The sequence below is a fragment of the Crocodylus porosus genome, unplaced genomic scaffold (genome assembly GCF_001723895.1).
Source record: "Crocodylus porosus isolate Cpor-Errol unplaced genomic scaffold, CroPor_comp1, whole genome shotgun sequence".
Taxonomy (NCBI): Eukaryota; Metazoa; Chordata; order Crocodylia; family Crocodylidae; genus Crocodylus; species Crocodylus porosus.
The window spans coordinates 122,964,209-122,988,218 of NW_017728943.1; the positions used below are offsets into that span (position 1 = coordinate 122,964,209).

The following is a 24,010-nucleotide window of genomic DNA, read 5'->3' on the forward strand; positions in this document are numbered from 1 at the left end:
AGTACAAGGGGAGAATGACGTCTCGGGATTTGCTTGAGAAGCATCTATGGATACAAGCCAGCGTTTTGGTTGCTTTACTAGCCGCAGCATCACATTGCAGGCTCATGTTCATCTTGTGGTCAGTCATGACCCCCAAGTCTCTTTCTTCTGTAGTACTAGCCAGTGTAGCACTGCCAAGCCTATAAGGATGCTGCAGGTTTTTTCTCCAAGTTTGGAGAACCTTGCATTTTTCAGTGTTAAACACCATCAGATTCTCATCCACCCATTTGCTGAGCCTGTCCAGGTCAGCCTGGATCACCCACCTGTCTTCTGATGTGGATGCTTTGCCCCAAAGTTTGGTGTTGTCGGCAAACTTGGCCAGTCAGCTTCTGACTCCAATGTCCACATCATTAATGAAGATGTTAAACAACATGGGTCCAAGGACAGACCCTTGGGGGACCCCACTGGTCACAGGGCACCATGATGATTGACTTCCATCAATTACTACCCTCTGGGTCCAACCACAGAGCCAATTTCCCAGCCAGCTGATCATGGTGGAGCCAAGATCATGAGATACCACATCGAAGGCTTTTTTGAAGTCAAGATAGATGACATCAATTTCTTCTCCCTTGTCCAGGTGATAGGTCACTTGGTTGTAGAAGGAAATGAGATTGGTGAAGCAAGATCTAGCTGCAACAAACCCGTGCTGGCTATCCCTTAGGAAGTTGGCATCAGCCAGTCCATTAAGGATAGCCTCTTTAATAAACTTTTCTAAGATATTCCCCGGGATCGAAGTCAGGCTGATGGGCCTGTAGTTAGCCAGATCCACTTTCCTCCCTTTCTTGAAAATCAGCACCACATTGACCTTCTTCCAGTCTTCGGGCACTACACCAGAGCACCGGGAGTTTTCAAAGATCCATGCCAGAGGCTGGGCTATGATGCTCGCCAGCTCCATGAGTACCCTGGGGTGTAGATTGTTAGGGCCAGCTGACTTGAAGGTATCCAGCTTCTCAAGGTGTTCCTTCAAGAGGTCAACATTAAAGGAGGGAAGGGGATCTCCCTCACCCGGACCTCCCTGTCCTGTGGTAGGCATGGATATCCCATGGGACTGATGAAAGACCGATGCAAAGTACTCATTTAATAGGTTGGCTTTTTCCTGCGCATCAGTTGTCAGCTGTCCCATCTGGTTCAGCAGGGGTCCAATGTTGCCCTTGCTTTTCCTCCGGCTCCCCACATATCTGAAAAATGGACTTTTTATTGTCCTTGATGCTTGAAGCAAGTTGGAGTTCAGTTACAGACTTGGCTTTCCTGGTTTGCTCCCTGCAGGGCTGGATCAGTACAGAATAATTCTCCTTGGAGGTGAATCCCATCCTCCATCCTTTGTAGGCCTTTCTTTTTAGCCTCAGGAGTTCTGCTAGATTCCCTGGAGAGCCAGCGGGGCTCCTGTGCTGTCTTGCTGCCTTTCCTCCGAGATGGAACAGACTTAGCTTGTGCATTGAGGATTGCTCCCTTGAGGAGCAACCACTCTTCCTGAACTCCCCTCCCCCTAGGGTCATGGTCCCTTATGGCCTCACTGACAAGCCTCCTGAGCTTGTCAAAGTCAGTTTTCCTGAAGTCAAGGGCTTCCGTGTTGCTGATTGACTTGCCAGCTTTATGGCAATGGTGAAGGTGATCAGCTCCTGGTCGCTGTCACCCAGCTTCCCATCGATCACTAGGTTGCTGATTAGATCATCCCCAGTAGCCAGTACCAGGTCAAGCAGCACTTCACCTCTCGTCGGCCTGTAGGCTTCTTAAGTCAGATAGAGGTCATGCACGCACAAGAGGAAGCTTTGCGACCGCTTGGATTCTGCTGAGTGATCCTTCCATAAGATGTCCAGGTAACTGAAGTCACCCATGACAACCATGGTCCTGGAGCATGAGGCCTCAGCCAGTTCCCGGGCGAACTCAGGGTGAAACTGACCATCAGATTTGGGTTGGTAAGAAACTGTCCTTCCCATCAGATTGGCAAAGGACCTTAAGAGTTTATAGCCTCTGTAACAAGGAGCATGATTTCAAGAGAGGAACCATGTGGCCATATGTTGCTTAATCAAATCACTTACACTACATGGGCCTCGAGAATTGGTAGCACCTGAGTCGCTCAATTCTCTGTCAGTGAGGCACAATAATTTTGCCTCTTGAGGACTGAAATATTGTAGCCTATGTAAAGGCCTGAGGCCCAATATTGGGATATCTGAATAAAATGTACTATCCTGTGATATACAGGAGGCCAGAAAACATGATCTTTCTGGCTTTGAACTCTAGGATGAAATATTAACTGTAATAGATTTGTTTCTTTTGTTGTACAACATTCAACTACAGCTTTAAAAACAATTACAAATAATTTTAGGGGTTCTTTTTTCTACGTCTTGAAAGAAACTGCTTCATTTCTCACAGGTGGAAATGAGACTGTAAAACAATTATGATAAACTTTAATATACCAAGGAAGCTGAAAGACAAAAGGGAGACACTGGCATATTTCCAAAGGAAGATAGTTTATATTTCAGCTGGATCTAACAACTTGAGTACTTTTTGTGATTATTAGATAAATTGAAGGTATATTATTAGACAGGGTCCAAGATAATTATTTTCTACCAACATATCAAAAAAACTCTTGAATAACTTGCCACTGAGAATTGTATTTTACAAAATACAAAATTACACCCCTGTTTTTAATGAAGTTGATGTAAATTTTGCTGTGGTATTCAATAAGAACACTCACTTTATTTGCATAAATGTAGCACAACAGTTTACAAAGATGTAGACATCTGAGCCTGAGTCATCACCAAAGTGTAATATATGCTAATGATCTACTTAGCAAACACTGTCATTTTTATCTCTATTCATTTTATAATTTATCCATTGTCAAAACAACCTTTCCAGAACTAAGGATTTACAAATGATTACACTTTTTGTAATTTTAATAATTGTAAGAGGAGTAAGTTGACTCAATACCCAAGTGACTTGAAATATTGAAAATTTCCTTCCAAAACCTACAACTATTATGAGGTATGGAGTTAGGCAATACTAGTACTGTAATATTAGTTTTGCACAGCTGCTGTATAGTATGTGATGAAAGTTGTCTTAAGATAATTCAGCTAGGACTATCATTCCTCTGAGATAATCATGGAAAAACTGATTATTTTCTTGTACAGTAGAGTGTTGATTATCTAGAAAGTCAATAAAATAGAAGGTTTTATATTAACAAAACCATCCGCCCACTTTCAGATTTTGGTCTTCAGTGAGATAACTTGTGCATTGCTTATTTAAGGTGCTCTGAGATTTTAAAACATTACCAAGAGTTCAATTTCTTGTTGGTTTTTCCCCCCATACTTCCTGTACAATAATTATTTTCAGAACTTCATACTGAGATGTTTGATTAACAGATAAACAGATTTTCTAGAATAACAGTGACACTTATTATTCTGGATAATCAATGTTCTACTGTGGTTTACATTTCTGTTTTCATCATTCTAGGATCATATGGTTAAATAATAATTAAATGAAATGAGATTTTTACTATAGGAGTAACAGTGAACCTCCAAAGTTTTATTGTACTTTATAGCATGTGACAGATGTGTGTTAATGCAACTGCTCTTGGAAGATTAACATACGTCTACACTGATTATTAGTATACACTTCTAAAATAGACAACAGTTGTTCATTTCTATTTGAGCCTTGAATCTTTACTCATTTTTTAGCTAAGCAAACTTTTCAAGTTTCTTAAGAATTATTTGTTTAACGCGCTTTTCCTCTCTTCAAACTAAATCTATTTCATCAGATGTTTCGTCTCAGTATATTGACAACTTATTGACAATTTATGCAAACCGGTATTCTTATCATCTGGTCAGCTTTACTTAGAAATTCACATTCTCTCATTAGACACAAGTCTACTTTTTCCCAGCTTGCTTTACTTGTCTCTTCTCCAAACAATTTAATTGCATGCCAGCTTATGTTTTGACAGGAATTCAAGTGAAAACATAAGTACATATTTTTTTAAGAAAGTCACTCAAGTCTGATCTCAATTATTGACGCTTCCAAGTGAAAGTATACAAAATCCAAGCTAAGAATCAACTTGTATCAATTTCAGAGTCCATCAAGGTACCCGCAGAGAATTTACCACCTTGTTATTATCTATATTGCCTGTGTACACAGGACTGTTTGTTTTCCTATTATAAATCAGGGCTGTCCAACTTCTGATCTACCACAGGCCAAGATTTCTATTCATATCTTTCTCATGGGCTGCATCTTTTTCTTTCTTTTTTGTGTGGATGAAAATTAAATAATTAGTTTTATATATCTATCTATATAGATACAGACAGACAAATATATAATTAACTTTATATTATATATATATAAGTATAATACACATTAATTTAAAATTATAAGTACTTAAATTAAGTAATAATTCATTTTATATATATATATGTGATTGTGTGTGTGTGTTTTAGTATAGAAAGGAGGCAAAATTAAAACATCTACATATTTAAATGAAATAAGTACAAATATTAAAATACAGTAATTTAACAACTTTTTAATGTAAAAAGTGTAGATAATCCATTTACTGCATAAGAGAATCAATATCAACTGACATCAATTAAGTTAGTGACGCGGTGATGTTGCTAAGATGACTATCCAGGAAATATGCCAGAGGCAAGAATTCTAGTGAGTGGTATCTTCAATTGGACCATGCAATTGGTCCAATAAAAGATACCACTCACAAGAATTCTTCCCTCCTCAGTTAAGGCCAGTCAAAGCAAGTGAGTGACGGCCTCATCTGTAAATCAATAACTATACCAGAACTTTATAAACTTCTTTGAAGGAAAAGCACTTTCACATAGGTATGTACTGTCAAACATTAAAACGTTCTTTAAACTAAAAGTCCCTTATATCTGGGAAGAGATTCTCTGCTACAAGTTTAAAGAAGTATCATACTATTTCTTGTGTTCTAGCAAGGAATGGGTTGGCTTGTAAATCACACAGCTCAAAGTATATATGGTGGAAGACTGATTTTAAATTGGAGCTCTGACCAAGCTGTTGAAGAGCATCAGTTTGTTTTCAGTAACTCTATTTGGTAAAAAAATTGTTAAATTTCTCCATCATGACTGCCATATTGGATGAAAATTCCCAAAACACTTTTAAAATTGTTGTTTCTTTCTTCAGTTTTTTGCAAGATGGAAAAATCTGTAAGCTCATCCTTTTAAAAGGTAGCCTTGAACAGTATAAGCTTGCTATGAAAACCATTCAAGCATCCAAAGAGGTTTGCTATTGTCAAATTCTTACCCTGCATTTTTAAATGAACTGAATTTAAATGAATGGCAATACCAGCTCAACAGAAATTCTGGAGACAGAAATCTCTTCAAGTTCTGCAGTGTCAGCTTTCACTCAGGAGCAGATTGTGGGGGTGGGGGGAGAGGTGGTTACAGTGCTGCAGTTGCACCCGCTTTGATTCCTGGTCCACCCAAAGTTTAAAACAAACTGCCTGGCAGTGGCAGCAGCATTTCTATTCAGGTAGTGGCAAGGGAGTCACTTGAGTTCATGGCTCATTATAATTTGCCCGATTCCTTCTAAACTCTTCATTCCACAAGTGCTAACAATGCTTTCTCTTTTTTAATGGTCTTAGTGTTCCACTAATTAAGCTATTATTTCTTTCTGCTGTCTGCTAGCTACTCCTGTTAATGTAGTTCCTATTTCACAGCCTTGCAGACTGTTTTTAACAATAGCTAAAAACATTAACTCAGGTGTGGAAACAACTCAATGAAGCACTGGATGCATTGTCAAGGTGCTCGAGAAGCCTTGATTTTGTTATATGAATCTGAACGATGTATATTTAATTTTAATGACTACAGGACTTGAGAAAAAAATATCTTTTGAGTATTTTTCTTAGTTTATTGTGTTTTAATATAAAACATAGCATATTACATATAGTAAATAACATACATTCCAAAGAAGTTATATTTATTTTTGCTGTACTCTTAAACTGAATATGACTGTAGGCCTCTAGCATAGAAGCCTCTAGTTTCTTTTTACCTGGAGAAAGGTGTTGTATTATATGTGCTGATGCACCTTCCCATTTCAGAATACTAGATCCATTCATACTTTTATTTATTCTTTTTAGGAAAACTGAAACATCTTTTCAGAGAGCAAAGAACCTTGTGAGAACCTTACCAGCACTTAGCCAGCAAATTTCTGAATGAACGCATAAATGACTGTACATAGATTGCATATCTTCCAAAAATTACTGGAATTTCCTGCATGATGAAAATGTAACCTCCATCACCACTCAGAGAGATAACCTTCAGAACCACTTTTTACAGCTTCAACTTGTTTCACCCATTTTCCACACAAAGATTCTTGGTGAATTATGCAATGAGAATTATGGGGGACATAACACCAGACTTCTTTGGACTACTGCAGAATGACACAGCCAGGGAATAGAGGGTGAAGGAAGGAGAAACAGAGGGTATTCCCTTCCTCCACCCTCCAACAGGGTGTTCCCCACCACACTTGTCCACTGTGGAAAAGCAGCAAACCAGTCAAGGCAATGAGCATTGTGGAGGTAGGAACAGAGATAATGTACAGCCTGGCACCACCACAGAGAAGCAGACCCCAGCCCGCAAGCATGGTGACCCAGGACAAGTGAAGCTACCCTACAATCTGGACAAAAGCAGACCCACCTCATGGGCTAATCACTGATATTGCTCAGCAAATACTTGGCACCAAGGTGCATCTTATTTGCAAGCCACAATTTAAAAGCTCTCAGGCTATATGTGGCCCACAAGCCCTCAGTTGTACAGCCCTGTTATAAGTCAATCTAGCAATAAGAGGTATGAGGATTGTAGCCTATGAAACCAAACAAAACTGCACCTCTTATTTTTCAATTGCTTGAGTCTTTCCTTACTACTCTATACACACACACACACGTTTGCCAGTGCCTAATTTGTTAATAACTACATTATTTTGTTTCCCATTGCTAGTTTTTATGATCGATTTCAGAATAATGTATAATGCCTCTGATAACTGTAACGACTAATTAAACCAAGATCCAATTTTAATCACATTCTTAAAAAAATATATATGCTTTGTTCCTTGGGCTCTGAAGATGGATGTTAGACTCTAATATGTGGTTTCTGATACTCTTATGTATTTCTGCCTGCCATATTCTTTTGCATCAATCTTCCACATACCTCTATTCATTCTATGTATTTTGGCAGCATTTTTTGTGTAATAATCACTAGGCATTGTCAATTTATTTTTCCCCAATTAAAAATTAAACTTCACAAAGCTTAGTACATATTAAATATAAAATGAAACTGCCAAGCTGACAAAAGGAAAACTGAAAAAACTGAAAAGCTAGAGGAGTGGGCAAAGCTTTACAAACTTAAGCATTTTGACTGGAGCAAAAGGGGAAAAGGACAGTTTTGAACTTAATCAGAAGCAACAGATTTTCTGAGCCGAAGAGCACTCCAGCCTGCAACAAACATGTTATTAATTTCTTGTTTGGTTTCTATTTAGAAGCAGCTGAAGATTAATTAAAAGGAGCTATGCACAATTTTAAAAAATGTTATGATCACCTGCCAGCCAAGTACTGTCAAAGATATGGACATGTGTAGGCAGATCAGAGAAGTAGAACACTTGAAGTGGGAGCGGAAGGAGAGCATTAAATCTTATGTACACAGTAATGTAAGGTCTGTACACCAAATCTTTACTTCTTTGTTCTGCTCAAGAGAAGCCATAGTCTGAATAGCCCCATGAAGGTATTAGAATCAGACCTTCTGATTTATACTGTATTTCACCAAAAACTTGCAGTTCTCAAACAGGAGGGGGGAAAAAAGAGGTACATAAACTTTGATCTCTAGGCTGACAGGTTGCATTTCTTTCTCAGATGTACCTTTGAGTTTCTTATGGCCATATGCATGTGCTCTGACATGGGTTCTCAGGTAGCAGTTAAATAAAAAAAGCACTGCTCTGCTGTTATCTGACATTATGTGACCCTTGGTACCTTGCGGAATGTGTAATACAGTAATGGCTTGCCAGGCAATCAGAAGCTGCATTTATTGTCTGAAGGAGGTACTACATACCAAATTTGAGGTATCAATCTCCAGGATTTCTGTAGCTGACATGCAAAAAAGAGTGCGCTTGTGTGGACACCGTCTCTAGTTCCTTCATTTTTAGTTTCTTGTTCAAATAATTGAGGAAAGATACCAAGATGGTTACATAGTTGAGAAATGAATCTCTTCTAAGGCAACTTGTACACCTGTTGGGGGTTTAGTCCTCCGGGTTTTATTCCATGCCCCCTAAATTGAAACAGTGGGTTTTTAATTGAAACCCACCATTTCAATTTTTCTGTGAGATTACTGCAAGAGGCCTGATCCTTTTTTTTCTTTTTGGTCAGAGCCAGAGCCTGCCTGCAGCCGAGGAAGGACACAGCCGCAGCCATAGCCCCTGAGCTATGTCGGGGGGGCTCTGGTCCTTCACTCCACAGCAGTGCCAACCCTGGGGGCCGCCCAGGCAGGCTGCTAGTGAGCCAAGTGCTGCCCCAGCTCAGAGGCAGCACCTGGCCCAATCCAACTGTTCCCCAAGCCCACCTACTGGAAGCCCACTGGGCGCTGCTTCCCAAGCCAACTCGGGGAACAGTTGACTCTGACCAGGCGCTGCCTCTGAGCTGAAGCAGCACCCAGCCTAACAGTAGTCTGCCCAGCCAGCCCCACAGGGCACCACCACCGCAGAGGGAAGGACCAGGGCTCCCTGCAGACCAGGGGCCACTTGGCCTGCTGGCAGCTCACCCCCTAGTTGCAGGAGAGGCTGGCAGGCTCCACCAAAAATTATTTTTAAAAAAGGATCAGTCCCCTCACTGCTTCTGCCTTCAGCAAGCTCCTAACTATGTAACCATCTTGCTATCTTTCCTCAATTATTTGAACAAGAAACTAAAAATGAAGGAACTAGAAATTGTGTCCACACAAATGCACACTTTTTTGCATGTCAGCTACAGAAATCCTGGAGATTGATACCGCAGATTTGGTATGTAGTACCTCCTTCAGACAATAAATGCAGCTTCCTACTGCCTGGCAAGCCATTACTGTATTACACATTCCGCAAGGTACCAAGGGTCACATAATGTTAGGTAACAGCAAAGCAGTGCCTTTTTTATTTAACTGCTACCTGTGAACCCATGTCAGATCACATGCATATGGCCATAAAAAATTGAAAGGTATGTCTGAGAAAGAAATGCAACCTGTCAGTCAGGGACAAGCTGGCTTCCCCTGAGAAAGCTCAGGAAGGTGGCTGGGTTTGCTGGCGGCCAGAGAAGGTGGTGGGGATGGTGCACAGGGTGCTGGAAGCCTGGGCAGGCTTCAGGAAGCATTGAATCAGGCACCTCTGAGCTGGGGCAGCACCCAGCCAGCTAGCAGCCCACCCAGGCTTCCATCACCCCGTACACCATCCCCACCATCAGCAAACTCAGCCACCCTACTACTACCTTCCTGCACTGCCCCAGGGGCAAACCAGACTGTTTCCAGTTGGCCCCAGCCATCCTGCTGGCCACAGGAGCTGCTGAAGACACAAGCAGAGAGGAGCCCAATCCATTTTTTTCTGTGGAGCCTGCTCTCCTCTTCACAGCCGGGGGGCCAAGCTGACTGCTTTGTTATTGCAATTTGCAAAGTTGCGAATTAAACTACATTGGGATGTAGTTTAGTTTGCAACACTGCAAATTGCAGTAATTCAGCTGTCAGCTTGCCCCCTGGCCATTTGCAACAATGCAAACTCATTTAAAATCCCCAAAACTCTTGCACATGGACAGCGTGATGCCATTAAGCCACACACAGTGATATTTTTGTCACTTTTATGTGGTAATGGCACCACGTGTACAAGCACCCTAAATGTAGTAGCTACCTCATCCACCAAAGACAACCCAAGCATTTGCAATGCAGTTCCCAAATAATGGTGAGTTTATATTCTATCAGTCTGACAACCACTGTAGCTTCTACCAATGCTGCACTAAATCCCGCCCATGTCCATCCAGTTCTCTTGTCCAGGTCAAAACGACCAGCTTTCCCTCCTTCTGCTCCCACTTTAAGTGTTGTACTTCTCCGATCTGCCTACACATATCCATATCTTTGACAGTACTTGGCTGGCAGGTAATCATAACATTTTTTAGTTGTATTAAAAACAAACAAACAAGATAATGCAGTTGTTTTCACTGGGACAACTCAGAGATTGAGGCATCATTAAACTGAGTAAAATGACATAACTATGTCCCATAATTTCTGTAGGACATTATAGAATGCAAGTAAAACACAAACTTCCAGGTTTCTCCATAACAAATATGCTTTTCAGGAAAACAGGTTGTCAGAAAGGTTATCAGTTCATTTTCACCCAAAGTCTACATTTCTATATTTACTGCTTGTGCCTACTCTTGTGTATTGCTTAAATAGACATTTCTTACCTTATTAAATAAAAATTCATGCGGGCGTTTCCATGAAGTCACTTTTAAGGATGGTGGCAATTCAATCTTCCCTTCAGGGTCCTCAAAGACATGCTACATAAAACATACACGTACAAGACTTGAAGAATGTATATTTGCTAAGCTACTGAATCTTCCACAAAATTTAAAATGCTCTGTTATTCATGTGATTATTCACTGGGAAGAGTAGGGCACAGTGAAGACAAAAGTTGATTACTTATCAATAAGTAGGGTTTACCAATATGTAAATTAGCAGTCTGAGAATTAATATCCAGTAGGTGCTGAAATTGAGCACCCTCATTTGAAAATGTCTGCCTATATAAATACTCACTAGTTAGGGGAGTTAAAAGGAAATCTACTAGGAAAGTATAAACACACACAGACACACACACAAACCCTCATTACTTTTGTTATTGTCTTTTATTTACAAGCTACAACTTCAGTGTACTAATCTGAGACTTGAACAGTAACAACTGTCTCTGAGAAAAATGGAAAGGTGTTTATGGATGTAAAGATTTTAAGAAATAGTTACTGTTTTGAAAGTCTAAAGGAAGCCTCATAGGTTGGGTTAAAGGACTGACTATTAGAGAGACTAAAGTTACCTGTTTGCTCAAGTCAACAGAGTTCCAAATACTGACCTGAATTATGCTCTCAGAAGTGGAAACAGATCTGTATGTAGGTATCAGATATTGGTACAGTATCAGATAGTTGTACAGTTGGTATTGGATATTAGGTTAATCTAATATTAACAGATATTATCTGATATGAGATATTAACAGATTTTTTTTCATTTAGGATAACTACAAGAAACAGGTCCCTGGCAGATGTGCAATTAAAGGTGAGATGGGATCTCATGCACAATCCACACTTCCTATCATGCCATACGTGCATGGCAGGAGATGCGACTGTGGGATCAACCATCAGATCCCATCATGCCATAGTGCTGGTGTAGGGGGAGCCTTGAAGCCTGATCCTGGGCTCCCCCTGCACTGGCAAACAGCAAGCTCCTGGGGCTGGGAGCCCTGACCAGCTCCCATGGCTGGGAGCCTTCAGCTGATCAGAGCTACCTGCCATGGGGGCTCAGTGGAGTCCTTCACTCTAGCTGCACTCTGCAGGCTGGAAGCCCTGATATGCTGCTGATCTCAGCTGAGGAGGGCTACTGGAGTCAAGGGTTCCAATGTGTTCCTGTGGCTGGGAGCAGCAGCTGATCATGGCTCCCACCCTTGGAAGCCCCCAAGGCTGTGACCCACAATCAACTAATCAGCACTCTTAGCCTCAGGAACACATGGAAGTAAAGAGCTTCCATGAGCTCTGGAGGCCGGGAGCTCCAATTAGCCTGGCCACAAGTTCAGTTAATGGTGTGAAAGGAACATAGTTTGTGTAATAACTTTGTGTATTAACCAGTGTAATAACAAACAAGGAGTAAGCCACATTTAGTGTAATAACTTTGTAGTTTATTGCTTATTTTATCACACTATTAATTGCATTAACATGTGGCCAGATAATTACTTAAGATGTCATTAACTGTATCATGTAACATGTGCCAGGGGCCTTAGGCATGTTGTTCTGCCAATAACCAAAAGCTGAATCAAGGTCCCTCAAGAATATGAATGCTCAAAGCTAACAGGCTTTGACTGGCTATGGGTTTTGCCCGGAAAGAGAGGAGGATGGGAGACAGGCTTGAGAAAAGTGAGAAACAAGGCACAGCAACCTGAAAGATATGTGGTACGTTGCCTTGAGAGAAACCTAGAGAAAAAGGGCTGTTGAGTCAAGAACTGTGAAGAGAGAAACTGTCTCCAAGTAGATTCCTCTGGTCTTCAGAAAAGCAGGATTTTGTACATTCTCATACCAGAATCCATCACCTAGTGCTCCTTCTAAGTGGGCTAACCTGCAAGAACTTGAATTTTTCCCAGCTGCTCAAAGATGGTAACTACATAAAGCTCTTTAAAAAGTATAATCACATGTGGTGTGATGAACACTTTTAGCATCCCTCTCCCACATCAAACAAGTGAAAGCTGCACATAGCTTGATGCAAGAGGCTTATGTGACCTGCAAAATGCCTTGAAAGTTGCTGAAAACAACAGATTTTCAATTATAATTATTTTTACTTATTATTTGTGTTACAGTGTACTGTGCTACCCTTTAAAGCATGACCCCAGAAAGACAAAGGATCAGAGAAGAAAGAAACAAAAACACAGAGAACTGAGATACCTTGCTTTGGCAGGCTAGTGGCACTACTGGGAATAGGGTGCAGGACTCCTAAGTCCCACTTTACGACATATCTATTTGATGTTTTGCTTAAATTTAAACTTAGCTGGAGGGACCAGATACTTATTTATACATAAATATGCATACACAACCTGTAGCAACTATATGGGTCTGTAAGGAAAGGCTGGAATAACTACGGTTATTTATTCTGGAGAAAAGAAGACTGAGGCAGGATGTGATAAGTCTTTATATACCTAAAGGGCAGTACACAGAGGATGGAGAAGGGCTTTTCTGTGTCCACAGAGGACAGAACTAGGAGCAATGACCTCAAATTGCAGCAAAGGAAATTTAAGTTGGAGATTAGGAGGAACCTTCTGAGTGTGAGGATGGGCAAGCATTGGGAGAAGCTACCTAGAAGTTGTGGAATCTACATCTGTGGAAATTTCCAAGAACAGGTTGGACAGACACTTGACTGGAATGGTTTAGTTGAGTTGATCAACCCTTGAGCAAGGAGCTGGACTAGATGACCTTGTGAGGTTTCTTCCATCCCTGCTTTCCTATGATCCTATATATGTATCACATATATAGAAAATACAGCCTGTAGGTATAAATCAGATTATGGATAAGATTCTAACATGAATTTCCATTCCACAATAATATATGTCAAAGGCATAAACATCACCAAGTAATACTGGAGGGCTTACTAAACAGCCTTTTTTCTTTTTAATGTATTTTTCCTCCTTAGTTTACTGACTAATCACAAACTTACCTGGTACTATGGCCCCCTCTACACGTTATACTTAAGATGTGATTAACCAGTAAATCATGGCTTAGGCTGTGACACAACTGCATGTTCAACCAATGAATGGTGTGATGAAACAAGAAATAAGTTGCAAAGTCATTCCACAAAAAATTGGAATAACTTTGAAGCTTGTTCTAATCATGCCATTAACTAAACATATGACCAAGTGCTCCCAGGTGGCTGGGAGCCCCATCAACTGGGAGCTCACAGCCACAGGGGTACACCACCCACTATCAGCCCTGTAGCTGATAAGGCTCACATTTCTGGCAGCATTCCCAATGTGGAATTTGCAGCAGGGGCAGCATTGTCAGCTGACATGTCCCCACTGCAAGATTTGCAATGTGCAGGGCTTGTAGCAGTAGCAGTAGAAAGTCAGCTGCCAGACTCACAATGTGGGCAACACAAGGAATGCCTTCCCTCCTGTGAGTCTCATCAGCTGCAGGGCTTGCAAATGCAGGAGCTGGTATAGGGGGAGCCTGGAATCCCAAGTTCCCCCTGCACCTGTGATAAAGCACAATGGGATCTAATGCACCATCCCACAATCCCATGCATGTGAGACATGGCAGAAGGCACAATTTTGTTTTGAACCGTGCATCAGATCCCATTGTGCCTTTATCTGCATGTGTAGAGGGGCCCTATGTAACAGGAAAAGGGCATGTCACTTCATTTTTGCTTCCCAGAAGGCACACCAATCTTGATATCAGTAGAGAGACAAAAAAACTCAGAAACTATTCCATTATAGATGCTGAGTTCTTGAAAATTAGCTCTATGTCTCCTCAAGACAACTCTTATGCTCTCCTGGCATCTATACACATGCTCTGGGGAAGTGGGGGGCTTTAATTAGGAGAGCCGCTCTAATTAAAGCACCTGGAGCATCTCAACTATCAGTGTTTCCAAGCTTCAAAATGGTGGCGGGGGTGCTTTATTTAAAGCTTGTTCAATAAGCTTTAGATAAAGCACCCCTTGCCACCATTTTGAACTGCTGGGACACTGATACACAAGACATGGAGGCTGCTGCAGCGCAGTAATTACCATGCTCCAGCAGACTCGATTAATTGAGTCTGCTCTGACAGCGTTGTAATTACAGCATGTAGGAGCAGCCTCCATACTTGTGTATAAGCACCCCATGGCTGCAGAAGGCAGTTCAGATAAAGTAAAATGTATTTGCTACATGGAAGTGTATGTGGCAAGACTTGGGCCCCAAACTGGCACACAGCCCCATAACCATAATTGTTTGAAAAGGGAATCCCTTTTCTAAACTTGTGGTCTATAATAGCAGCTCTGCTAGGTAAGGATTGCACTTGTATCTTTTTCTAACAAATTGTTTGAACCCCAAACTGGTCCCATGTTAATTCTATTCTGAATTATTTTCTACTTTGATGGATTTTTGAGAACTGTTGTACAAACATGTGCTAATTAATATGGAAATTTTTTAAAAATGAATAAAATTAGGCAAAATATGTTAAGATCGGAATTACCTTAGTGAGAAGCCACTTAAAAAGTTAGACAATGATTTCAAAGATATATTAAAGAAAATAATGTTTGTCAGAAACATTATACCGAAGTTAGGCCAAAGTGTTACTCTTTTAAGCATACGTTAAAATAAATAAACAAACTTGAAATAACACAGTCAACTTACTAAAACAGGGCTTTTTCCAGATTTATCTTTCTCTTTTCCGGTTTTTCCTGTATCCCACTTTTCTGCATTGATATCTGCTTCATTCCATTCTGGCCAAATGGGAAACCTCCCTTTCTTTGATTCAGCAGCAGTACCCATAGTGCTTGAAACAGAGCTTCCCCTGGAAAGCAATCAACATCACAATTAAAAATTAAGAATATACTGAAGAAAAGAAACATACTTTTGAGAATCTTCAAGCACCAAACTTTCATAATTTACTATTTGGGAACAGTATAGTGAACAGTTGAGAACAGAAGGATTCCATTACAGTTGCTGAGTTCTTGAGAATTAGCTCACAATGGCTGAAGGATGTTGCAATGCCAGAGTCACTGTCACTGCCACTGCCTCTGATTGGATCTGTGAGACTTCTATCCAGGCAGAACCACTCACCATACACGCTTCCACCCAGGTCCAAATTTGGCGCTATGGAGACTGCGGCTTGCGGGTGCCTTCCAGTGATGGCCAGGTTGGGGAGTGCCTGCAATGTGAGCAGCTCCTCCTGGTGGTGTGTCTCAGGGAACAGGCAAGAGAACTACAGAAGGAGCTGGCTAGGCTCCGAAGCATCTTCTGCCATAAGGCGTTCATGGATTCAATGCTGGAGACCTCCAGGACTGTGGAGGAAGAAATGCCAGACACAGCACTAGAGAAGAGAAAGGACATGCATACCCAAGAGGGTGGAAACTGGAGGCTTGTGACTTATGGCAGAAAGCCAAGATCTTCACCTCCACCTGCAGTAGTTTGTCTGGAGAACAGACATGTAGCTCTACCAGCAGAGAGGGAAGAGCATGTTCCATTGGTGGAGAAAGGCAGGCCAGGACTCAAAGTGGGAAGGATTGAGATGACTGCCATCCAGAAGCAGTGATGGGTGGCAGTGTTGGAGACTCCCTTCTTCAGGGATGGACGGAGCCATCTACCTACCTGACCTATTGTCTTGGGAGGTCTGCTGACAGCCCAGAGGCAAGATCTGAGATGTCAGAGAGGGACTATCGAGACTCATCCGGCACTCTGACTACTACCCCATGGTGCTCATCCATGTGGGTACCAATGATACTTCCAGGGGAGACCCTGAGCAGATCAAAAGTGGCTCCAGAGCTCTGGGTGCAAAAGTGAGGAGGTCTGGGGCTCAGGTTATGTTTTCATTGATTCTTCTGGTTAAGGGAAAGGAGCAGGTGCATCCTGCAGATCAACACCTGGCTGCACAGGTGGTGTCCCCAGCAGGGCTTTGGCTTCTTCAACCATGGGATGTTCTTCCAAGAAGGATTGCTGGGAAGAAATGGGATCCACCCAAAAAAAAGAGGGAAGGGTATCTTTGAAGACAGGCTCACTAACCTAGTGAGGAGGACTTTAAACTAGTTTTGTAGGGGGGATGGAGTCCAAAGCCCTGAGGTAAGTGGGAAAGCAGGAGACAGGAAGAGCAAGCAGGAGGGGCAACAAGGGAGGTGCTCTCATACTTCCTGAGAAATCAGGGCAATCAACTAGTTACCTCAGGTGCCTGTACACAAATGCACTGAGCCTGGGAAACAAACTGGAAGAATTGGAAGTCCTTGCACAATCACAAAGCTATGACGTGATTGGAATAACAGAGACTTGATGGGATAGTTCACATGACTGGAGCACTGCCATGGATGGGTATAAATGTTCAGGAAGGACAGGCAAGGGAGAAGAGGAGGAGAAGTTGCACTTTATATAAAGGAACCATATGACTGCTCAAAACTCCAATATGAAACTGGAGATCAGCCTGTTGCGAGGCTCTGGGTTAGGGTCAGTGGGGAAAGCAACAAGGGTGATGTTGTGATAGGGGTCTGGACTAGGCTTTCTTCAAACAGCTGGCAGAAGTTTCCTGATCACAGGCGTTGCTTCTCCTGGGGACTTCAATCACCCTGACATCTGCTGTGAGGGCAATACAGCAGTGCTCAGGCAATCCAGGAAGTTTTTGGAGACTACTGGGGACAACCTCCTGGTGCAGGTGCTGGAGAAGCCAACTAGGGGCCATGCTCTTCTTGACCTGCTGCTCACAAACAGGGATGTATTGATGGGGAATGTAGTAGTGGATGGCAACTTTGGCAGCAGTGACTATGAGATGATTGAGTTCCGGATCCTGAGGAAAGGATGGATGGACAGGAGCAGAGTAAGGAACCTGGACTTCAGAAAAGCAGACTTTGACTCACTCAGGGAACTCATGGGCAGGACCCCTGGGAAGGTAGACTGGATGGGAGAGGAGTCCAGGAGAGCTGGCTGTACTTCACAGAAGCCTTACTAAGAGTGCAGGAACAAATCACCCCGATGTACAGGAAGACTAGCAAATATGGCAGAAGCCAGCTTGGCTTAGCAGGGATCTCTTTGGTAAACAAAATAAACAAAAGGAAGCTTATAAGAAGTGGAAACTTGGACAAATAACAAGGGAAGAATATAAGAGCACTGGCTTTGGCATGCAAGCACTTAAGGGAGCCCACCCCTGCCCCAGCCCTGGCACAATCTGTGGGCAAGGCAAGAGCCCCCAAGGGAAAATCTTGCCTGCCTGTACACAAATGCCAGGAGCTTGGGGAATAAGGAGGAGGAGCTCGTCCACCTGCTCAATGCAAATAATTATGACATCATAGGGATAATGGAGACCTGGTAGATGAATGAACTGTAAGGTGGAAAGAAAACTGGCTGCAGCGAAGGGCTCAGAGAGCAGTAATCAATGGCTCCATGTCTGGTTGACAGCTGGTATCAAGTGGAGTGCCCCAGGGGTCAGTCCTGGGACCAGTTTTGTTCAGTGTCTTCATCAACAACCTGAATGATGGCATAGACCGCACCCTCAGCAAGTTTTCAGATGACAACAAGCTGGGGAAGTAATAAATAGACTGGAGGGTAGGCCTAGGATTCAGAGTGACCTAGACAAATTGGAGGATTAGGTCAAAAGAAATCTCATGAGGTTCAATAAGGACAAGTGCAAAGTCCTGCACTTAGGACAGAACAATCCCATGTACCAGTATAGGCTGGGGGCTAACTGGCTGGGCAGCAGCTCTGCAGAAAAGGACCTGGGGGTTACAGTGGACAATAAGCTGACTATGAGCCAGCAGTGTCCCATTGTTGCCAAGAAGGCTAGTGGCATACTGGGCTGCATTGGTAGGTGTGTTGCCAGTGGGTCATGGGTAGTGATTATTCCTTAGTCAGCACTGGTGAAGCCACATCTGGAGTACTGTGCTCACTTTTGGACATCCCACCATGGAAAGGATGTGGACAAATTGGAGAGTCCAACAGAGGACAACAAACATGGTGAGGAGGGCTGGGGGATATGATTTATAAGGAAAGACTGAGGGAACTGGGCTTATTTAATCTAAAGAAGAGAAGGCCGAGAGAGGATTTAATTGCAGCCTTCAACTACCTGAAGAGGGGGTGGGGGTTCAAAAGGGGATGGAGCTAGACAGTTCTCAGAGGTGGCAAATGACAGAGCAAGAAGCAACAGTCTCAAGTTGCAGCAAAGGAAGTTTAGGTTAGATATTAGGAAGAATTTCCTCACTAGGAGGGTAGCAAAACACTGGAAGAGGTTACACAGAGAGGTGGTAGAAGCTCCATCGCTGGGCTAAACAAAGCTTTGGCTGGTATGATCTAGTTGGGGATATTCCTAGTTTGTTCAGGGGCTGGACTAGATAACTGTTAGCAGTAAGTCCTGGCCTAGTCACACGTGTAGGATGACTAGGGGTTACAAGCCTCTGAAATCTGTGAACTTCTGACCTTGGTGATGCTGCGACCTCCTTCCCACCTGGAAGCATGCAAAGTCTGTCAGGATTATACAACCATCATGGCAGGAAAAATATGATAATGAAGTGCTGGGTTGCAAGAGTTTGTGAAAGGACTGGTCATGTCTGCATCTCTGAGAGGGAGTATGAAGTGTTTGTTTTGAGGGAAAGGGCGCCTGTGTGAGCAAGGGGCTGAACTCCCAGGATTCACTGAGCTGTGGAGAGATTCCCACCATACATGAACGCACCTGCCTGATCTATTTGCCATCCTTCATGAGGGTAAAGTTTCATCTGCCTTTGTATTCGAGGTGCTTGGTACCCATTTGGGGAAGGGCAGAGACAGCCTCAGTGACCATGGCTAAGTCTGAAGTAACGCTCGCAGTCTCCACATCAGGCGCTTAGTGCTCTTGGCTGCCCTCTTGTGGTACCTCAGTGGCGGGTTTGGCTGTTATTTGTAAAATCTGATACCATCAAAGCCTACATCTGTCTGTCCGTCCATAACGCTTTATTCACTCTCTGATTGGCTGACAAACAGTCAACCAGAGTGCGAGGAGGTGTTCCGACAGAAGGCAGCCCGCCGCCATGATGGGGGGGACAGAGCAGTGAGGGGGGAGCAGGCCTGGATTCCAAGCAGCTGGAAGGAAGGGGGAGCAGGCCCAGACAGGAAATTGGCTAGTATTGTATAGAGGCAGTTCTCACTTAGCGCTCTTAATTGGTTCCTGAAAAAACAAGTGTTAAGCTAAACCAATTTTTTGACGAACCAAGATGGCGACACAGACAAAGGGGTGCTAAATCACACAAGGAGGCTGTGTGCTGCCGATGTGCTGTGGTGCTAGTTTACGCTCCCTGCTGCCAGCTGTATGATGCCCATGGTCATTATAATGAAACTCGCTGAACGTTAAGCGGAATCGGGTATCAATGTAAAATGAGCGTTATGGTGAAATACCACTGAGCGAAACAGCGTTAAGCAAGGGTTGCCTGTATACTGTTCTACCTTGTGATTCTTATTTCTTGTTAATGCTGTTATGTTAGCGACTGGATTTGTTATATTTTTTCATTGAACTTATATCTGATTGTCTTGGAGTTACTGGTTTATTGCCCTCAGGATAGGACCAGGCCGTAGGTCTATACCTAGGGAAGAGTCCCTTTTAGGGCCACCAAAACTTTAATTGACAGAGTAAAGGGCAGAACAACCCTCTGGGTTTATTCAAGCAGAGACCCTGATGCTTTCCTGTCAACAATGACCTCCTAAGGTCCCTTCCAACCCTAACTTTCAATAATTACTTCATGGGTCTTGCCTATAACCATCCTATTTATAAGTCTCAATTTGATTTTTTTCTCAATTGAAAGATATTGCTGACTTGCATTTCATTTGTGATTCGCTATGGCTCCCACACCCTTTCCCACAATCCTACTGCCAAGCCAGGCCTTTTCTATTGCATATTCATGTCCTTGATTTATATATTAGATATCCATAAATACAAACCTGCATGCATACACATATACATAGGTGACACATGGGGGGAGAGGGCAGGCTCATGTCCCTCCCTGAGAGTGCTGGTGCTGCGTCTGATAGCGAGTGCTCCAGCTGGTAGGGGAGCACAGTGTGCCCCCCCCCGTGAAATTGGCTCTGCCGGTGGCACACCCAGAAGGTTGGCCCTCACTGATCTGAACTTTTCTAATGGTGCTTTACAGGAATTCATTGCCAAAAACTAACTTACAGATAATCTCTGAGATTACTGAAACCAAATGACAGGAGGCCAACAACCTTTCTGCATTAAGATCCCTCTTGAAGATTTCTTCCATGATTTCTAGAAAAAGAGCCATGGTTGAATTAGTTCATAAAAAGTGAGTCTTTACCAAATAACTGAACCATCTTATAACAGAACCTTCAAGACGTGCCTGTATCTGAACTCTTTAACCATATGCTTTTAACTCTGTGTGCCATTTTTCACAGCGCTCCATATCCCTAGTGTTTCTACTCTAACTTACTGCCATGCATTTAAATGAAACGGAAGGAATTTTGGGGTAGAGACCAAAAGGTTAAAATCACAGAGCTAGACATGCAATTCATACTGTATGTACCACTGAGAGGCACTGCTGTACTGATGGTAGGTCCTGGCAAGAATAGGACCAAGCACCCCCTGCTCATCTTTGCTCACCAGGTCCACTAACACACACCAAACTCAAAAATACATCAGTGAAGTGGCTTTAGGTTCATATCCCTGAATGCACTCCTGAAGCTTTGGGCTTTTAGTGAGGCTGTGAGAGTATTAAGCCCAAAACAACTGCACTAGGGAATTTCCAGTTTAGTATCAATGGGCGCAGGTAAGCAGGGCTTGTTTGACCCCATTATTGCCAGGATCTACTGTTGCAGCACTGTAAACAGGGCAGCTGAGTTTTGGAGGATCATGGGGCAACTTTCTGCTTGTGGTAAAACCACCTATGTCCTGATGCTGCCAAGCTACTCAGCACCCTAGCTCAAACTAAGCACTCTAAGCTTCTTACCTTGGGATAGAATCCTGCAGCCATTCTCAGAACACACTTGTCAGACAGGCCTGGCCAAAAACAAGCAAGAAATGGGACTTTAAGGGCTACAAAGTAATCAATTATGTGATATTATTAGGACAATCAGCTGGAAGACAAAATACGTACTATGACCAATTTAAAATCAAAGTGTGAGACCAGATGTCCCATATCCTTAAAGGATGTTTTGCTCATAGGGTTATCTACTATTCTTGGTGAGTCTCTCTCCTGTTGAAACTTTTCCATGTTATACAAATAATATAATAATATGCACTGGAGAATATTCTTTAACTTGACTCTCCTATATCTCAGGTGAGTTCTTAAGCCACAGGGATGGAGAAGCAATTTCATTTTCTCTCAATCTCGTTTGCCAAAAAAAGGTGTCATTATTTTAAAAAACCGGAACAAAATCAACAAGAGAATCATCCCAAGATGCACAACAGCCTGACGGCTAGTACATGTTCCTGGAATGTGGGAAACCTATGTTTAAATACCTGGCTACTTTAGAAGGACAGGACTTCAGTACCAGCCCTCTCCTCAGCACTTCCTATTGGCTAGATTAGGCAACTCCACATGCAGCTTCCTCACTTCTCACTTAATTATCCAATGAATCAATCAAAATGGAATCCAGGTACCTTATTCAGAGATGACAGTTCAACTAGGCAGCACCAGGATACCTAAAGGACAAACACTAGGGCACCAAAATACTATTGCAGATTTAGACCGGTGTTTTTATTTGTTCTGTCAAACATCTATTATACTCTGCCTACCCTATGAAAGGAAAAAAAAAGAGTGCTTTTCCTCAGTTGTTAATTCCTGGATAGCTCCCTAAAAAACCTAAAGACTACCTTGGCTCCATGAGATGAATGGAGAATAATAAACCTCACCTCAAAATCCTTTGAAGATGAAAAAAATCTAGGTACAATTAATTCATATTCTACCCCATAGTTCTCCTGCTGAATGTAACTTTTTTTGTTTTTCATAAATCATAATAATATAGGGATGGTCTAATTAAATATCTAATTTGTTTTAATTAGAATTAGCTAGGAAATACCAATTTGAATATATAAATTCCTAATTAATTAAAATATAATCTACTCAATTCATACATTAAATTAATTGATTGCCTTCAGTGCTATTTTAGTATGTTATTTTGATCATATTCATTTGCATTGTCCATATTCATTTGCATGGTCTCCCTGGTACATAAAACTTTCATCATGTTAATTAGAAATAATGCAACATAAAAAGTGGAAAGAGTTTTGCAAAGAGCAGCTTCTACAAAATGACATATAGCTGTATCGTTACAAACTGCTGGCCCTTCTCAGATTCAGATCGTACTCTAATGTACAACAGCACATACATATTTCTAGTCTTTTAACAAATAATAGATCCTAACTAAACAAATTCTCCACAAACTTCTTTCCTGCTAGTTTTCAATCCTACTTCTGTTTTGATACACTCTGCTGCTATCTGTAGTTCAGTCCTTCATGGCTTCATATCCTGCCTTTCTGCTGCCTCACCATCCACAGTTCATACCTCCAACTTCTCCTCTCGTCCACTGCTATTATACATCTTCACATCCCCACTCAAAAACTTATGAACTGCTGCTGAATGCATCCGTTCTCCCTGAACTACACCTTATTCAAGTGATTCTCAATCAGGTGTCTTGAGAGTCTTTCGAGGGTGCAATAGGGTGCTATGCAATATTAGCACTATTAGGTATGCAAACATGATTCACAAGTTAAACACAGATATTTGAAATAGAAATTCATAAGGTTAAAAACAATCTGACCTGATATAGTCCTTCGGAGTACTTTGTAACAAAATTACTCTTTTTTCTAGTAAAAAAAATGAGTGAAAGCTAAAAGCTAGCATTTTCCAAGGGGTGCCCTGAGTCTAAAAAGTTTGAGAACCACTGCATTATTCAATTCTTGTCTCTTTTTGGGCCCTGTAGCAAGTATACAGTATTTCTAAAAAAATTTGTTCCTGGACAAATCTTTATGCTTTTTCTCAGCTTACCCCCAGGTTTTTGTTAATATTTCTTGCCATTATCTTGCAACAGGCCTCAGTTCCCCAAAGCCACTTGAGGTATTTTTACATAAGTACGCACCACAGTATGTACCTATGTACATATACATTTTTACATATGTAAGCAACTGTGATGCATGCAGTTGTATAAGTGGTGAAATGCAAGCCAGCGCGCAGAAAATGGTGGGGTTCACTTTTGAACTAATACACACAGGTGTTTTCATTCAAAAGCATACCGCCGCCATTTTCGCTGCACTAATATGCATTCCACCACTTACACAACAGCAAGCAGCGCAGCACATTGCGCATCAGCTCGCGTGCAGAGCAGACTCGATTAATCGAGTCTGCACCAGAGATCCAGCGTGTCGGAGCGTTGCAACACGAAAAATGCTGCATAAATATGTATAAATGCTCTGGGAGACCTCTAGTGGCCCACAGAGACCTGTTTAGGAACCTTAGCCACTCCATTCATCATCTCCCTCATTCCTGCCTGCCACAACTATGTTACTAGGAACATTTGGGAGACTGCCTTCCAATAACCAGGGTGTAGCTTTAAGTATCCC

At 42.2% G+C, this 24,010-nt stretch overlaps 1 protein-coding gene across 5 annotated transcripts in view; it reads right to left on the minus strand.

The window, feature by feature from the left end:
* The window catches only part of ADGB (androglobin), a 262,841-nt gene that overhangs the window by 224,016 nt on the left and 14,815 nt on the right, over window positions 1–24,010 (minus strand). For 3 of the 5 annotated variants that reach the window (XM_019550118.1, XM_019550121.1, XM_019550117.1), the window contains exons 2-3: window positions 15,127–15,286; window positions 10,460–10,552 (exon numbers count right to left, since the gene is read on the minus strand). In XM_019550118.1, coding sequence (XP_019405663.1) covers window positions 10,460–10,552; window positions 15,127–15,286 — 253 coding nt within the window. Of the gene's footprint in view, window positions 1–10,459; window positions 10,553–15,126; window positions 15,287–21,398; window positions 21,449–24,010 lie in introns of all 5 variants that reach the window. The other 2 variants (XM_019550119.1, XM_019550120.1) reach the window with 1 other exon arrangement.